Source organism: Falco rusticolus, chromosome 5 (assembly GCF_015220075.1).
Source record: "Falco rusticolus isolate bFalRus1 chromosome 5, bFalRus1.pri, whole genome shotgun sequence".
Lineage (NCBI taxonomy): Eukaryota > Metazoa > Chordata > Aves > Falconiformes > Falconidae > Falco > Falco rusticolus.
The window spans coordinates 56,305,581-56,324,045 of NC_051191.1; the positions used below are offsets into that span (position 1 = coordinate 56,305,581).

Consider the following 18,465-nt stretch of genomic DNA (forward strand, 5'->3'; position numbering starts at 1 on the left):
CAGACCTAGTTCAATAAGGCTTTTATTATCTTTCTGTACCCACACACCTTTTCACAATATACCTAAAGTGCCAGCTCAATCTTCCCACCCATCTTGCCCTGGTACGGAATCAGCGCTGGTCGAACCTCCTCCTTCAGGAACTTTGCCACCTGTTAAAAAGAAAGAGGAAATTCGCAAAAGAAAGGGCTTGCCTTCTCCCCATTCCGATCTGCTTGTCTCACTAGGGTCTCTTGTTTCACAGAGACACCTAACAGCCTGATACATCCAGAGTCAAAAGTGTGAAGCCAACAGGAAAAAAAGACAAGAAAGCCAAGTAAAATGAAAGAGAAATGTGTACATAATATGTACATTCTCTGGCACACAAATGGACGCATGATAATACAACACGTTGCATTACAACTCACGGCACCCGTAGCCTCTTTCCATTACTTTACCTGTTGAGGAGCACGTCCAGTGAAGGAGGAGGGATCCAACAGGCTTTCAAGTTGTTTATGGATAGGGCTGAAGTAAGAATCAGCACGGACACGGGTGATGAAGTCGTTATCACCTCCTTCCTGTTTCACAACGGCAGCTGCTTGCTGCGAGAGAACACGAATCTTCTCGTGGCAATCCTGTAGGAGCAGGGGGAAGAGGAAGGGAAAAGAAAAAATTCATCCCATTGCTACTGACAGCACATGTTCATCCCACTAACTTGTGCGGGAGGGAGAAACATCGAAGTGTACTGCACTGGACAGCATGCAAATGAGACACAGCTTGGACTGCAGTGTCTCATATACTACTATATTAAAACAAGATTTTCTTCATCCTTCCACAGCTGCCCTTTGAGACGAAAACAGTCTGAATGTCACGTATGTTCTCTGTTCCCTTATACCACTAACTTACAACACTGGAATCCTTTACACTAATTCAAATTTCCCAAATACTCTTAGGAGTCACTATAGGATTTTTTTCCAGTTGTAAAACAATGTAAAACGTCTACAGATTTGGAAAGGGGAAAAGAAAAGAACCTGACCAACTTAACAAGCACTGAGACTATGTAAACTATGGCTTACATAAGGACAGATTGAAGGAAAATAATTACCTCATAAACCCGAGGGCCATTAGACATTCCCAAAGAACCTTCACATGGCACTAAGACTAGCAAAGCCCTTACAACAATTTTTCTGAAAGACTTCCTAATGCCTTGACTTCCTGTGGAACCTGTAAATCTGTAAAAACAAGGGAACCCAACTGTAGTCGGGGACCACCTGCAAAATCAGATGCTGCCATGCTGGCCCTAAAACAGTCATGTGGTTGCATTTAGAGCCACCTGAGAATCTTCTCATCAAACGTATTATCCTTGGTCTATCTTCAGTTAGGAGGAAAATGATCTCCTGTTTCCTCCATCCAAATACCATCTTGTCCAGCACACCTGCATCAGGTGAACAGACCTGTCTTCTGGACGTTTAGGGGAGGGAGCTGTTTAGTAGTAGCGAAAGGAAGTGAGCTTCTGTGCTGTGAGATGGGAAAGCACAGAAAATGTAGTGTTCCACAGATCTCAGCACATGAAAACAGAACACATGAATGTAAATATGAACAGCTTTTATAAATGTACTAAATGCTATAGATTCATAACGAAACAGGAAGGCAGGCTAATCACAAACACAAGTGACATTCACTCTTCAATTTCATCAAAACAGAGAGGACTTTAAGTACAGGATACTTTAGAAAGAGAATCAGCTGAAAAGATAACGACACTTATTCATATGATGTGCCCCTTAATAAGTTTAGTTAGGAATCTTACTGACTGACCCAGTGACAAACATCAGAGACACAGCAGGGGGTGGGTGGGAAGGATGTTTCCTGACTAATATCATGGGTCAGTTGCCACAAGTGTTCAGAGAGCTAGAACCACATATCCTACTCAAAGTTTCTAGCAAACCCTTCTGCTATTACTATCTTGCCAGTTTAACTTTTGTCCCTGATGTGGCAATAATCATAGAAGGAAAAATTACTGTCTAAAGGTAAGTGAAAGTAAGCTCTTTATTAAGATGTAAATTTGATTATCAGTTTTTAACTGAATTGTGAAACTAAACAATAAGGAAATACAAGCCAATTGTATCTGGATTTATATAGTAAGGAAAACATTTAATTTCAATTTGCTTGAACACAGAAAACTGAACGAAGGACATGAACAAAGTTAATAATAAGAAGCACTACACCAAATCAGGGAAGAGTGACACTTGAATGAATGGTTCAGAATGGTCTTGCTTGCTTTTTCCTTAACAGCACTGATTCATTCTTTTAATTTATAAGGTAGCCAACTGCCAACGTGTTCCATTTCAAGAAGCCTGGCCTGTGTTCCAAGTTCCTTCAAACATTTACAAAAGGAAAACGCCTACTAGTATCTAATATAAAAATAGGTCTCCCTCTTCTCCAGCACAGCCAGCCAGATTAGCTCAAACACAGTGTTCCTAACAGGAAATACAGATCCCCACAACTGCTGTCTCCTCAGAGAGCAGAGTCTGGCTTTGCAGCATCAGTGTATATTAATAACTCTGTGGGAGCAGGTGGAGAACAAAGAAAGGTGAGATAGTCGGGACAAGAGCCCAGATACTTTTGTTTCTCAGGAGTCAAATACCAGGCAGTGAACAAAGGTATTTTGGACTGCATTTGTACCTGACGATTGCCCCCTGCTTTCACCATTGCCATGATTATATTCTCTGTGGCCATGAATGGCAGCTCCTGCCGGATCCTCCTCTCAATCACCTTAAACAAAACAAAACAAACAAACTGAAAAAAGAAACAGCATTATAGAAATTCTGTAGACAACTGGGATTCCCAGTGAAGTTTTCCTCTCTCTTTGAATCTCCAGGACTGGACAATGATGCAAAGATAATCTCTCTTTTTGAACTTAGCTCTGGAAATCCAGGTATGGAAGCCGATAATACATAGAAGTTACATCTTTGTAAGGGACATTACGGTGGAAAAGATGTGTAATTAATTTATTTTTTTAAACCTATAGTAAGTTACAGGACTGTATGAGATCTGTCTTGACAGTATCTTTTGATGCTACAGATCCATTTTGTAATTCAGGGAAAAATATCCTTTGTGAGAAGTTTTGAATTTACTATCTTTTGGCTTCAACAAGTACCCTTTCACGTCTGTCCTGCAAAGAGTGAGAATGTAGCAAGAATAGAGAACAAAATTCAGAAACCATTTGAACAGATAAAAATGTAATATTTTGAGTGGGAAGATTTTTATATACTTTGGCATAATTGCAGCATTATCCAGGATGCAGCACTGCATACATTATCTCCTGCTTTACCTTTGGATATACCACAAGTCCCTCGGAGATATTCTGCAGTGTACTCAGAATGATGTCAGCTGTGAGGAAAGCCTCAGCCAGACACACGCGCCTGTGAAACACACATACCCAGGGCCCAGTTAGCAATAAAGGCTGTGTTCCAGTCTATGTCAGGTCCAGCTCATTAGCTTCTGTAAACAATTCTGTAAATAGCATTACTGTGGCCCTAAAGCTGGAACTGTTCTCCTTATTGTTCAAACATCACAAACAGAAAAGCTAAAGAAGATCTTATAGCAGTAGCTCTCAAGCTGGGGACAAGGGAAGGTTTCTTGGTTTTGGTTGGGTTTTTGGGTGTTTTTTGTCAGCAGAGAGAGGAAGAGAAAGGGTGAAGGCATACACAGAAAGCTCCAAGATAATGCAATGATTACACAGCTAGGAAAGAAGGCAGTGATTTACAGAACTAGCGAACACATGAGTATCTTGGCCTGTGTGTTCTGTGTTGCCCTGTCTGCTGATCTGACCCTTCAGCTGTAAGACATGCTACACACTCGTGCTGTGCCTGGCTGTGCTTAGCAGGGAACTTCCAAAGTTATCCACCCATTTGGTGGGGGCTTCCTCCAAGAAACCAGCTCCTGGTCACTAAGTAGGCTCCTGACAAAAAGAAATTACAAACAGAAAGGAGGGAAAGGAGAAGAGCAGCAGGGACTGACCTCTGTCAGGCAAAAGGCTCTGCATCACAGTGCAGCAGTTACAGCATCATTCATCTGTGACAGCAATGCCTGGCCCAGGCTAAACTGTGATCTTTTAAAATATGCTAGTACTTGAAGCATGCTACATTTAAGGCCCACAATTCTATCATACTGTCTTCAAAAGGACTTTGCTGTTTTGTAGGTTGATTGCATTCTCTCTGGCTTGCTCTCCGTTCAAAACACTAGCTTTAACAAGAAAAACCCAAGGCACAGAATTTTTTAACTGGATTATGAAGTTAACAAGTGACCCTTTCTATTAGATGAGATGAAAACAAAATTTGAAACATTCCAGTATATCTCTCAACACTCGGTAGCTATTGGGAAATACATGTACCACGTCAACTTGTATCCAATTTCTAAAAATTTACATTGTTTCCTGCTGCCTATGCAGCTCTTTTCTTAAGACTAGCAGCTGTGGAGTAAAATCCTTTTCGGAAAAGATATTCTACGCTTTCATGAAATTTTATGCAGACATTATGTTTCTGGAGACATGAGGTAACATTCTCATCAACAATCTTAACACTAGTCTATAGCCAAAACTGCTGCTGTGCATTGTTCCATAAGCCCCCATACCTTAGAAATCTAAAGATTTCTAAGATTCTAGGAGATCAAATTCTGCAACAGAAGACTACTTTGAAACTAAAACATTTCAAAGGTAAATATGAGCTTTATGCCAATTTAGTACTAATTGGAAGATGGAAGCAGTGAATTTACTTGCTGTAATTTATTTAATAATAGTAATTAATAAATTTTGCTCATCTCAAAATAGTCGTACTGAAGAAACAGAAAAAGCAATGTTTGCTGACCAGTATCTGAAAGACCTGCACAGGTTTTCATGAAATATTACTTAAAAAAATAATGTTTGTACTCTGTCTTTAAGATCTGAACTGCTTGTAAAGAACAACACTTTACAAAGAGATGAAAATAAGTTTCCTTAGATTATTTGGAGAGTTAAGGGGTTACAGATAAAATGTTAAATTATTCTTTGAGTGAAGAAGAGCAGGGTCAAAACCCACATTCAAAACAGACAGGGAGGAAAATTTGAGAAATGTGAGTAATGTTACGCTATGCTGTTGAAACAGGAAGACTATGAGAGCAATTTATTACCATGGCTTCTGCATCCCTCCCTCTCTGCTGGTTTCCTTTGCAGAACATCTTGACACTAAGAAACCCTAACAGTTTTCATCTGACCTTATAGAGGAAGCCAGTCTGTAGTCTCTAGATTCTATTGCAACTGCTTTTCATCAAGGTGGTAACTTGTGGTTTTAGTTTAAAAATAGTATTTTCTGAATACATCAAAGGACCTTCTGGCACAAGACCTTCTGAAATTGCTGCATTGCACGATCTAAACAAACCTGTTGGCACTGTCATCCAACGTTCGCTCAAACCACTGCACAGAGGCTGTTTGAAGGGGATCCAACACCAGAGTCATCAGGTGTCGAGCCAGGCTGCAGCAGCGTTCTGAACGCATTGGATTCCTCTTGTAAGGCATAGCACTTGAACCTGTGAAAGGAGAAATGCAGTAGCAAAATCACAGACTCAACAACATATCAATATGATCCTAGTTGAAGCCACTTAAGTTTCTGCAAACTTATATACAATATTAATATTCATACACACATCACACCGTAATTCTATTGGTTACATACACTGTTCACACGCTGCTATACAGACACTAATTGGTTAAAAGCATTACAAGCGGTTAGTCTCATCGTTAAAATTGTTGACATTCTTTCGGTCATCAGTTCCCAGCTCAGCTCCTGTTTTTCTCCCTGCTTAACTGCCAGAGATCCTGTTTTCTTCGTTCCAGGTGTGTTTCTCACACAACCATGCAGCCTTGCTGAGCAGATAAAGCTTTTATCAAGCCGCTAAAGCAAGAGCGACTTTTGATAGTCCACATGTCCCTTTTCTTCCAAATACATTGCCACAGAGAAAGAGTGATGGAAACAGGGCAACAGAAGCAGTGCATTCAGGAAGAAGAGATGAAGGTCCTCCCCAGATAAGAAAAACTTGTCAGGAATCATGTTTTTGAGTAAAGCCTCAAAACCACGATGATTTTCTAAGGACAAAAAGAATGACACCACCACATTTCGCCTTCAGATTAGAAACATCCAAATGTGGGGAGAAAAAACGTGAGAAGACATTTTGTGACTCTGCAAAACAGAAGTACTACCACATCAAAAGAACAAATGGACTTCATTTTTAATGCAGTATTTAGCACCATCTTTCTAGGCTACCCATGGCAACTTTAACAGCATTCAAGACTCCATCTGCTCAATAACACTTCCCTCAAAGTCCGATATTTATACTGCTGCCTGTTGCTCTGCTGAATGGATATCGAAACCATCCACAGAATGCAGAACTGTTCAAGTAACAGATATGACTAAGGCTTAATTTGCCAAAATCATATGCAACTATACAGAAGGCCTAAACTTTCTTCCAGCCAAGAGCCAAAACTCTATGTTTGCTTCTTCTCTTCTACCAATGTCAGAATCACATCCTTGGTGTTCTTCTGGCAAGGGTCCAGCCTAGTTTCATTGTTCCAAATTTATCTGTTTATAAAGACTAAAATCCTGTCAAGCTGAAAACCTACAGCTCCAGTCAGCTTCATGAGTAATGGAAAACCCTAAATACTCCTCAGACTCAAGTCTTCCTCTGTGGGGAACGGGTCATACAGGACTGCTTCTGCTCTACCCTCAAACCCAGGAAGTGCATGAATACAAATCTGTTTTAAATTACTTAATATCTAGAAACCCTTAGGTAAAGTGCTTTTTTTTTTTCCTTTCTTTTTTTTTTCACTTCTTTTTCTTTGAAAAGGACCCAAAATACAAACAATGTCAAGCCCCAGTTAATTTCAAGCAACTTCTGTCAGTGACATTTCTAAGTTTGCTTAAAAGGCTGTACCAACATAAATGAAAAGATTCATACACTGGTCCAAGAAACATCTCCCATCCCTTACCAATCTGGTCCTTCTCAAAAGGCTCCTCTATCTCCTTCAGGTTGGCCAGAAGACGAATGTCAGTACAGATCTAGAAAAAAGCCCAAGAAATTAACAAACAGAACCAAACTAACACACACCAATATATAGTCCTGTTAGTGTTCCTGGAGAAGTGTTTGCATCTGTGTCCAAGAAGTAAACTGGGGGGACAGTGAAAAACTTGACAAAAAAATTGACACTGCAATCATACTTCCTGGCCTAAAACTCCAAATCAAGAAAACATAAGGAAAAAAGCCACGTCCACTGCATTAGAACAGAACAGGACTCCAAGAAGGGCAAATGTTCGCAGGGAAAGAAAGACAGACCAGGAGGGAACACTGAAAATGCAAAGCAAAATTACACAGTGATTTGCAAACACAGATAATGTGTGCTCACTGAACCAGCCAGCCTAAAAAACTAAAACAGAAGAAAATACCACAGATCACTTCAGTGCAAGAGAAAGTAGAGGGAGGGAACAGAGATAAATCAATGAAAAGAATCCACAAGGACAGAGAGAATAACACCGTTATCAGAGAAGCAATTAACTAGGAGCAAATGGTGAAATTTAAAAATTCATACACCACAGGAGAGACATTTACTTTAATTGGATCAATTTAGCATAGATTAGACTAATATCTGGTGCGGGATTTGTTAACCCATCTTAGAATCTGCCCAGTAAACTTGCTTTACTTGCCACTGGTCTTAAGATCTTTGAGGTTTGATTACTAGGCCTGTACTCAGCAGTGAATTTACATGATCACAAAGAGTACAGTTAAACAAGGAACACCAATCAGTATTTCTTGAGAACAGCATTCTGCACCATGGGCACCTTCTCTTCAAGATCTAAAACGTTTCTCCCTCTTCCTGATGTACACAAATAGGGTGCTCACCTTGTGTATAGATGCCCCCAGACTGGCCAGCACAGACAGGACTTCAATATCCACCTTGCGACTATAGGTCTGCCCTGTGACCATATAAGCCCTACAAATAAGCACAGAAGTTGAGCGCTGCCAACAGATACAACAGTACTACAAGACTTTGAGCAAGGAGTGACATGGCTCTTGAAGTGGAGAGCTGTCATTCTGCCCGGGTGAGAACTACTTTGGATTCAGACTGTCAACTTCTTGGGGCAGCATGGAGATGGGAGAGAAAAACAGAGGAAAAATGGGAAGCTGTGCTTTGGTAGGGAGACAAGTAGAAGTGGCCTGTTTAGGAGGTGAAGTTTCCTGGAAGCTGCAACTGGGAATGGAAGATGGGAATGGAAGATAAGTCAACAGCAGCACAGATGTCAGTTTGGCAGCTAGGGTAATCTGGGCCAACATGCACAGCAGGAGTCACATTTTGCTAACACCAAATATAGGGGACTAAGTGTATTTGTTACATACCGCTTAAATCCTGCCTTTGCAGTCACCAATCTGTCCAGCTCTTCAACCTCAGGGTGAAGAAAAACCCAAAACAAACAAAGCTCAGAATGCAACAACTCGGAAAGGTCAGCAACAGCAACAGGGATCCTTTGCTTTTCTCAGTTTACTATCAACAAATGTTCTGCTTGCTGGGAAGCACTGTCTTCCTAGATTCTGCTCACTTTCACACAAAGTCTTGTCAGTGGATCCCAGAGGGATCACAGTGCTCTTGTAAATTTGATGCCAGAATCTCCACGCTCCCCCAAAGGCAAGAGCATTCCAGAGGGGAGAATTGCCAAGACTATGCCCTGGACTGTCAGACTTACTTTACTATGGTCTCCCTCAAAAAGCTGCAAGAAGCTGGCTTGAGTGCCAGTGGTGCCTTTTACACCCCGAAAGCGCAGGTCATCCCGAGCCCGCTCCAGGTTCTGCAGGTCCATGCACAAGTCCTGAATCCACAAGCAGCAGCGTTTCCCCACAGTGGTGAGCTGTGCTGGTCTGAAAACAACCAAGAACAGAATGTGACTCATTGACAGTTTGCACAGTAACTCCACAAGGACCACACTCTGCTGCCGAGTCTGGTGTTAAGACCTCCTTGCAGGCTGGTCTCTCTGTCTCCTCTGAGCAGAAATTAAAAAGATCTGGCTTACACAGTAAGATATGACAGCGCACATATATCACCAGCAAATGGTACTGAAGATACGATAGTTCTTTTCAGGAATTAGGTGTAACGACATCAAGAGAAAGCAGTAATTGTAGTTTCTCTGTGTGACAGGAGATTAAGAAATAAGTGACAGTGGGTATCTGAAGGTGTTTCCCTACACAGCTTTTGAGAGTTTCTTAAAGAAAAGCGACCGGAGGCCCACTAGGCAGAGCATCTAAAGGGAGTTTCAGGGTGTTTTCCCAGAACTCTGCGAGCAGCAAAGCCCCGGCCAGCGCCGTACCGCAGCCGCAGCGCCCCGCCCGCGCCGGCGGAGGGCGCCCCCTGCCGACCCGCGCCCCACACCGCGCCCGCAGGGGCGAGAAGCCGGGGGCTGGCAGCAACGGGGGCGCACCTGTCCTTCACCCCAGTTCTGCTCACCCAGGGCACAGGGGGCATCCTAGCTAACCTACAGCACTCGTGTGAACTCGTCAGTGCACAAACATCCGTGTACACGTTGAGATTTTAAATGATTCCTCCTGAGGGACTGTTCCTTTATAAAAACACATTCATCAGCCTCTGGGCAAACGTGCAATAATTAACGGTACTGTTAGCCAACATTTTTTATAAGACCTCCACCTTGAAATTTGCAAGCTTCAATCACACTGTCTCCCTGAAAAGGCTTTGAGAAGAAAATGGGGGTATTATACAGAACCTAGAAGTTGAAATATTCCAAATTACCCCCATGAACCTCTATACTGTTTCAAAAAAGCACACGCACATGAACAAGGTGCTCCTGATTAAGCTCAGACATGGAAAGGAAGCATAGAAGATGTGGAAGCAGGGACAGACGATCCAGGAGGAATACAAAGAAGCTGTCCGGCACTGCAGGGATGGGGCTAGGCTGCCAAAGCCCACCTGGATGAATGGGGTGTGGGATGTGAAAGGCAACGAGACAGACCTCTGCCAGTATGTAAGCAGGAAGAGGGAAGGCTAGGGAAACACCGGCCTGTTCATCCATGGGGCAGAGGCTCTGCTGACAAAGGATGCAGAAGAGGCCAAGGTTTCGATGCCTTCTTCACCTTAGCTTTTACAACTCTGCCTTACATACCCCTCTTGAATACTCCTTTGTACTCTTTCCAAAAGCCAAGATAAAACTGAGCTCAGAGAATCGTCCTCCAAAAAGCTGTAGATGAAGAGGTACCTAGGACTACAGCTGATTGAACTGACACAGCATATACAGCAAGACAATTAATCAAGAGACCTGACCTGATGTGCTCTCACTCTCCTTTGGGAGAAATTTTAAACTGCCATCCTCCTGGTTCTTCCCAGGGACCCACAACGGGATGTACGAAAGCAGATGGATCTTGAACCATAACTTTAGAAGAAAGCTGCAGCTACAGTGACAGAGTAGCTGTAGTAGCAAATAGCCAGTAACAAACCTTTCTAAGTGGCAGCTGAAACTAACTTAAGTGACAGAAAAACAAAAAAAGAAAATGTGACAGGAAGACAGGCTTACTGCAATTCCGTCATGCTTTCTGAAACAGCCCAGAACACACACATCTATGTTCGCCAGGAAGTCATTCTTTATGAAGCTGTGTTAAAACAACTGCTGACAGCTAGTCAAAGCAACAGTTCAATTTCCTGAGACAAGCCTGGAGTTAGGCACATACTCCTTTTTTGAACCACCAACAATATCTTAATGACGTTCAGCAGTACCAGCTGCCACTGGTCTGAGATGGGAAAAAGGATGAAAGAAAGCAGTAGCAGGTCAATTTAACCAAAGCACAGTTGACAAAATGAAAGCAAAGGCTGATGGCTACTTACTGGTAGTGAGTGAAGCCCAAAGTAGGCAGGTCAGCATACTTCTCAGCAAAGTCGGCCAGCCGGCTGATCACCCTTGCGAGCTGGTGGGTGCAGGAAGGATAGAAAAGGTGTGGAATGAGAGAAAAAAACCTCACAGCAGAAGTCAGCATGCTTAAGCACAACATGGTGAGAAAAAGGGGAGTGAAACAACTGTGCAGTCCTTGAATACCCTCCTTTAGTTGTAGAATATGGCGCATTTCATTTTTTCAGGGCATGCACACCATCTCTTCTTGCTACGAACTCAAGCAAGAGATGATACAAGTGGTTGGACTTCAGCTCAGACTAGTTTAGCCTTCATGCCCGCCCCAATCCTGCAGCTGGTTTATCCGTGGATATTTTCTTTATTCCCAGAACTGGTCAGAGATAAAGCTGCTTTGGGTATAACTGACACATGCACATTCCAGGGCAAACTGGGTGCCAAGACGTTCAGGCCAGATAGACAAAACTGCACTACAGTCTCACTATATTTGACCTTGGAAAATTGTATTATGTAGTTTCTTGAATACCGACACACTCTTAATAATATAGTTAAGGGGATGCCTAAGCTGATCCTGAAAGCAATACAGTTGTTTTCTGAAACTAGTACCTGTGGTGCAGAAAAACAACAAGTTGCTTATTAATTCCCATGGTGAGCATAGAAGCTTTGGGGAAAGACTGGAGAAAGGAAAGGAAGATAACTGTTTGCTTTCTTGAGAATAACCCAAACAGACAGCTCCTTCCTAGCTTCCCAGCAAGGCTTAGGAAAATCCAAGTTAAACACGGGCTCTTCACAGGACATCAGTGCTGCCCACTTCTGAGACACTGTGCACCACCACCTTCTCACCTTGGGTAGCAACAAGTTAAACCCATCACGGAGGACAATCAGATCCTGAAAGAAGCAAAGAAAAAGAAAGGAAGTTTGAGCTTCGTCTTTAGGACCAGACATAATGGCTTCTCTCAGAGGACACAGATAACTAAAATGTGCTTTGTCCGCTCAAAAGTCTCTTCTTAAAATGAAAGCTCTGCTTTCCTTCTTGTACCAGCACATGCGGTGAACTTGCTTATAATGAAAATGCTGGACCCATCACTGTTCCTTCTATACTATCCACAGAAAGTCATACTGGGCAGTAGAAAACCCATTTCCACTGACTGGGTATGAATGATTATTTTGGGATACTTAGGACACCCATGGAATGACAGACTAAATTATTCATCCCAAGTGAAAAGTGCAGGCTAAAGACTATAGACTAAAGGCAGCAGGAAAGGAAGTGGACTGGCAGCAGTCGCCTTTACTCCTTCTTTTGAGACTGAGGTACAGCGAGGTGCAAGTGTCACAAGGAAGGTGGTATTACCTAAAAGCCAAACAGGCTTGCAAAGGAGTAGGGTAAAAAATAATCACACAGATGCTTCTCATACAACAAAAGCAGTTGTGAAGTTGCAGTGATTTGGACACAGGGCAACAGCAATATATACTGAGAAATTAGGCTTCAGTTTGCACTCTGTTTTAGGCAGCTTTTCACAAACATTTTACAGTTCTGTAGAACGGTGGTACTTCCTTTTTCACTTAACACACTTATCGATTCATTTGATCACTGAAAAGCTTTATTTACCCTGAACTGATACAGGGGTTCCAAGCAGCAGCTGAAAGCTCGTGGGCTGCGTATATCAAAGGTGGCCTTGTTTTCTAAGTCAATGAACTCTTCTCCCATTGGCATAACTGACAGTCCACGTATTTCTGCATGCATTTGCAACACACAGTCTCTTATCTCCTTGAATATTTAACATGCAAGCAGAACTTTGGGAACAGTTAGTTTCCAGACAGATTGTGCTTCATATCAAAAGAAAGAAGGCAAGAGGACCTTGCCTTCCTAAGGTAGCTACGATAAAGGGGAAATAAACTTCAACAGTAAAACTAACAAAGATGCCTGAAAAATCTACTTAATATTATTTTATAAAGAAAAGTTTATAAAGATCTATGAAGTAAGCAACTGTAGCTTTGTTTCGGTCAGCTCTGCAGGCAGGAAACTGAAAATATTATACTACCGTATTATCCCCTACATAACAGGAAGTTGCTCCAAGGTGAATGATGGCTGCAGCTTTTGGACAGCAGTGGGCAAAGGTGTGAACATGGGCCATCACGTCGTGACGCAGCTTCTTCTCTTCCTCTGCTGCCATCTTGAAGTCAATGTTGTCCAGATTTGCTTCCATCTCCTGTATCTGCTCATCTGTGATAGGAAGCCCAAGTGACTGCAAGGGGAGAAGAACTTTCTTGTTCCTTTTTGTCTTTAAGAGACAAGCCAAACTGAGACAAAAACTGGTTAGATAATGTACTCCCATATGACACTTCATAGAAACATGGCCACTTCGCATAATCAAGAGCTGTAACAGCAAATGCTTTCATTCTAGGGTTCTCCAGTCTTTTCCAATAGGATAGGACAGCATTCATGCTTAGATGTTCCTCTTGGGCTTCATACGCTCCTCAATCATGCAAGATCCCTGTGCCAACTACAAAATTACAAAAATCAGACATGTAGGGAAAAGTGATACAAAAATAGTATAGTTTTAATTTCTTTTAATGAAATACACTCTTAGGGTAAAGAACAATCCAGCTATCATGTGACCAGAGAGCTTGTGTCAGGAAGAGCTGTTTGGACCACAACTAGACCTACACAACTGTAAAAGCAGACTTAGAACATATGGAGAGGTAAATGCGTTTGTACCTTTCTGAAAGTACTTCATCGCAGCCTAAATCTGGAAGCTCGGGAAATCAGGTACTTGATCTGGAAGCAGGAGATAAATGCTCCTTGTTCACATCTGAAAACATTTGCTAAACCTTTTCAGCAAGCTGGCTTAAAAACAGAATAAGATATCAAACTGCAGAATTATACACTAGTATAACTCTTGCACAGCTCTGTACTGGCAAGCTAACTAAGCTGAAAAAAATGTATTTTCGTGATACTGAGAGTTTAAAAGTCTCACAATGAACTTGGCATTATTACTTTTTCCAGCCATTACTGCCTTTCCCATTAGAAGTCACCAGTCAGGAAGCTCCAAGGATACAAAGTATTTCAAAAGCTGGTTCTATTCATAATCAACCTGAATGAAAATAAGTTTTACAGATGGGGAATCTGGAACTAGAGAAGACAGCAAATGCAGCAGATGTGTCTTCAAGGTCCTCATCAGATAATTAGCACCCACACAACTTAAAATATGATTCTGCAAGTGTATATACAACCGTGAGTGTCCAGATAAATGAAGAGAAACACCTGGCCCCAGACTGCTGTCTTTGTGGTGTACTGATGCAGATTGTAACTACCTGAAAGCACACAAGCAACGCAAGCAGGCAATACACTCTTGCACCAAGATTAAAAACCTCTTGCCTTGTTCATACATCCATGATCTGCTGAGAAAAGCTGACCCCAGTATGCAGTCATTGACAGCCATACAAAGAGGAAAGAAATAATCCCAGGAAAAGGGATGACCTGTCATAGGAATACATGCAAGGTAGAGTAGTGCCAAGACAAATACTGTTTCTCATGATCCACAAACATCACATGATGCCTCTTCCCTGCGAGTTTTTGCTGATATTGACAGTACCTCAGGAGGAAAGCAATCAAATGTCCTTCAAACCTGTCTACATAAGAAAACTAAGTAGGAAAACTACCTGAGGGAGAACACTGGGTTTTCTCCAAAACACCACAGGTCAGCCATGTGCTGTCTGGATTGTGCTTTTAGGATATTCCTCTGAGGCTGTTCCAATAGTTTGATACACCACTATAACAACTATGACTGTTCCTCCCTATTCCTAAAGGGCAGAGCAGAGCAGGCAGATGACATGAAAGATCCACTGCAAACAGAATGAGAACACTGGCCTGCTCATCTAATAAAGAATATATGACAGAAAAATAACAAAACTGAAATTGGAGGAGGGGGAAAAGATCAATGGCTACTATAGGCTCTTATAAGATAGCAAACATGCAGATTTCACATGTGCAAAACATGTCAGTTTGATGCTGCAGGATGTCAAAGCTACTTCTAGAAGGAAGAGCTCCATGAAATTTGTAATTGACTTTTTATTAAATCTTGAGCTCTTGACCTGAACAATATGTTATTTTAAAAAGAATGAGGTTTCAATAGAAATACCACAATAGAAATGAATTTATGCAAAAAACCCCCAAACAAAACAAGTAGAGTTTTGGAATGGGCATAAACTCACATGCTTAAGCTCCTAACCCAAACTAACTGCTGTCAGTTGGGAAAATAGTAGTTTAAGGAGCTCTTCCAGTAATCACACACTTTGCTGAGGCTCCTCTTTCAACCTCCTGGTATTGCTTGCTGTAAGGAACAAAACACTAACTGTAAAGATTTTCTGCACAATCCAGTTTCCAGTGAAATAATTTTCCAGTTCTTATTTGACATATTCCAAGTGGCCTACTCGAAAATTTATCCTATAAGTAGGTTAAATATTCAAACCGTTTGCCTGGCCCTGTGCTTTACCTGAAGCTTTATCACTAAAATGCACGTCCCCTCTTTTACTACTTCCCTGCTTCTTAATATACTGATTTACTACAGAACAAGAGAAGGTATTGCCTACAGTTTATTCATTACTTTTTTTTTTCCATGTATCCAAACAGAAATATTATGCATCTTCAATAAGGACAGAGAAGCAACATACAAGTGTCTTGAAAATGAGGATAAATACTGGAATAAATATTGTCCATGGTTCATTTACTACTTTCTGAAATGTACCCAAAAAGAAATACTATGTATCTTCTATAAGGAACCTAAGGAAACTGCTAATATGACTAACAGGTCACTGACAGAGCTAACAGGTGCTAAAGTAGCTGACGCTTTCAGTCCAGAGCTGACATCAGAAGACAAACTCTTCTGGAATTAGGAGACAGATAAAAATAGTAGTCTCCCTCTTTCCACTATGAAAAGGGTGCTCAAGAAATTGTAAGATTTCTCTCTGCTTTCTGAGAACAAAACTCTACAGTGGCAATGAGAGGGAAAGCAAGAGTCAAGAAACAGGGGAACCCCAAGTTCAGGGCTTGGGAGTGGAAACCTCGAAGTCTCAGGCTGGTTCTTTCAGCAGCTTGCTCTCTCCTATGGGGCAAGTCATGTAAAGTATCTTGAACAGAAGAAAGAGTCATTATCTGCTGGAATTGATATGTCAAGTGTTGAAATTATGCTTTGAACATGCAATGCTCCTTAAACATGCATTTGTGGTATTGACACTTCCTATACTAGATGAGATTTGCAGTCTGCTCAGTCCAGCATCTCAAACTGTGACAACACCTAGCACGTTGTATTTCAGAAGGTGGTTCCTATATAACACAGCACTGTAATTACATCTTCAGCTTCTAAAACATCACACTTGGTGCAGCTTACTATAGATGAGGCCGCTGCAGTGGTATAATCCTTGAACGGAGAAGGAACACGTTAATGACGCCGTGCACTGCTCGTTCATTCTCCAGCATGGTGCTTCTCTACCCTTATGCTAACAGCAACAGCCAGACCTAGTGCTCGGATCACTTCCTAACAACCCCAGCACGTCAAAAAGGGAAATGGAAGGACTCTGCACAAAACAAATGGCAACTACTGAGTCTGAAAGCTAAAGATATCCTGTCAGAAGACAGAGAAGACAGTTTTGTGTGGTTTTTTTCTTTGTTTTCCAGGAACATACTACAGGGCTTTTTGCTGTCAAAAACCTGATGAGAATTGTCCTCTCAGTCACGAGGAATCAAGTTAGTGCATCTTAAAAACTGGCTGCGTCTCAGCTAAGAAGTAATGGGCTGTGTGCATACTCCTAACTGGGACCAAAGTCAAAGTAAGAAGGTTTAGCTTAAACTACGCTTTCAAAATATTAACTCCATAGATTCTACTTGATGCAACAGTTTGCAATTATACGGACATACTCTCAGTTGCTGATTCCTAATAGCTGAATCGATACCAACCTCTTATGTTACCAAGGTTTTTTTTTCCCGTGGCACTTGGCCCGTTAGAAACCTCATGAACATTTTTTGGGTAACTCTTCTGCCGGCTTTAGCTAAAAGCAAACTTATCTCAGAAATAAGGGCTGTCTAAACCCAGCTGGCTGCAGAAGCACGGGGTGGTCCTGCTGGCAGCGGCTGGCAGCGATGGGATTGAACCAGAGCGCCCAGCCCCTCAGTCACGCCCCCTGAGCGGGGCACTAGCGTTTGCTCAGCAGCACAACCCCGCGCCCCCCCGCAACCGCTCAGCGAAGCTTTTACAAAACTTCACAAACAAGGCAAAAGTGCAAGGGGCGGGTGTGAGACCGGAGGAGGTCATTTGCGGAGGGCCTGCAGGTCCGCAGACGGGTGCGTACAGCCGCGCCTGCACACACCGCCCCCCCTCGCCCCCGCTCTCCCCGCAGCACGCGCCGGGGCACCCGGGGGTTGTTCCGGCTCGTTCCCTCCGCCCACCCGGGCAGCCCCGGCCCTGTCTCCCCGGAGCAGCCCCGGCGGGCACCCCCACTGGTCCCTGCGCCGCGCACCCAACGAGCCCAGGGGCGGCGGCCGCCAGCAGCCCCCCTCACCCCCGCCGCGGCCGCCAGGGGGACCGGGACAGCCCCAGCGCTCGGAGGCGGCCTCCCCCCTCAGCGGCCCCGTCCGCCGTTACCTTCTCAGCCTGGGCGAGGTAGAGCCAGAGGCGGCGCCAGGTGCCGAACTTCTTCCTCTCGCTGAAGTTGAAGCCCATCTCGGCGCTGGCGTATCGCGACACCAGCGGAGAGCGGTAGCGCGCCATCGCGTCCTCCTCAGCGCCGGGGGTCGCCATGGCAGCGGCGGCGAAAGGCGACGGAGCGATCGGGGCCGCCCGGCGCGAGCCGCCCGCCGGCAGCGCGCTATAAGGGTGTGCGACGCCCCGCCCCCTGGCGCGGAGTACGGCGCCCCCTGGCGGGAGGAGGCCGCGCGCCGGGTGACAGGCACGAAGATGGCGGCGGCGCACGCGCGCGGCTCAATGAACGGGCAGAAACGACGAGTGTTAAATGCTTAGCAGCCAAACACATTTATTAGTCTTTTTTTTTTTTTTCCAGGAACCCAAAAATATTTTGTAGTTATAATGTAAGCAACTGAGTTGCACATAATACAATCATATCTTTCAAAAAATAAAAATAAAATAAAAACAAAAAAGCTGTTTAAAAGCCCAAAAAAACCTTCAGAAAACTTATATAAGTATTACACCATCTGTTTCAATGAAATGACGACGACTTAATTCCTTATTACTCTTAACTTGTCACACTCCAATAAAACATCACCCTTTTGTTTGTTTGTTTTTCTTTTTTTTTTTCTTTTTTTTTTTTTCCTTTTTTTTTTCTTCTAAATCCAGCATGAGAAATACAGTACCTGCTATGGCAAAAATACACATAAAATGCAACATTTCAGCTTATTTGTACATTAGTAGAGTTTAAACATTTTATTGTTGGTTTTTTCTTTAAGTGAACCAGTGATTTTAAGTACCACTATACTAAAAGTAAAATAAAAATATAGAAAAGGAGGAGAAGGGGGGCAGCCAGCCATACAAGAGCACCTTCTAAAGTGCCG

At 42.9% G+C, this 18,465-nt stretch overlaps 1 protein-coding gene across 1 annotated transcript; it reads right to left on the bottom strand.

The window, feature by feature from the left end:
- Positions 1–5: 5 nt before the first annotated feature.
- ADSL (adenylosuccinate lyase) lies at positions 6–17,792 on the bottom strand. Its single transcript, XM_037389296.1, has 13 exons — positions 17,543–17,792; positions 12,944–13,147; positions 11,745–11,789; positions 10,883–10,962; positions 8,742–8,913; positions 8,398–8,444; positions 7,903–7,993; positions 6,995–7,064; positions 5,391–5,538; positions 3,308–3,398; positions 2,659–2,748; positions 435–611; positions 6–149 (listed from the first exon to the last, which is right to left on the bottom strand). The coding sequence occupies exons 1-13, from the start codon at positions 17,696–17,698 to the stop codon at positions 63–65; spliced, it is 1,458 nt and encodes a 485-aa protein (XP_037245193.1). The 5' UTR covers positions 17,699–17,792; the 3' UTR covers positions 6–62.
- Positions 17,793–18,465: the final 673 nt, after the last annotated feature.

Bases quoted from the DNA above. Each gene is read 5' to 3' on its own strand.
- ADSL (XM_037389296.1), bottom strand. From the start codon at position 17,698: ATGGCGACCCCCGGCGCTGAGGAGGACGCGATGGCGCGCTACCGCTCT. The intron at 10,963-11,744 runs GTGAGAAGGTGG...TGCACCCACCAG, and splicing joins TTAACTTGTTGCTACCCAAG to CTCGCAAGGGTGATCAGCCG. The intron at 7,065-7,902 runs GTGAGCACCCTA...GCTTTTTTCTAG, and splicing joins TGGGGGCATCTATACACAAG to ATCTGTACTGACATTCGTCT.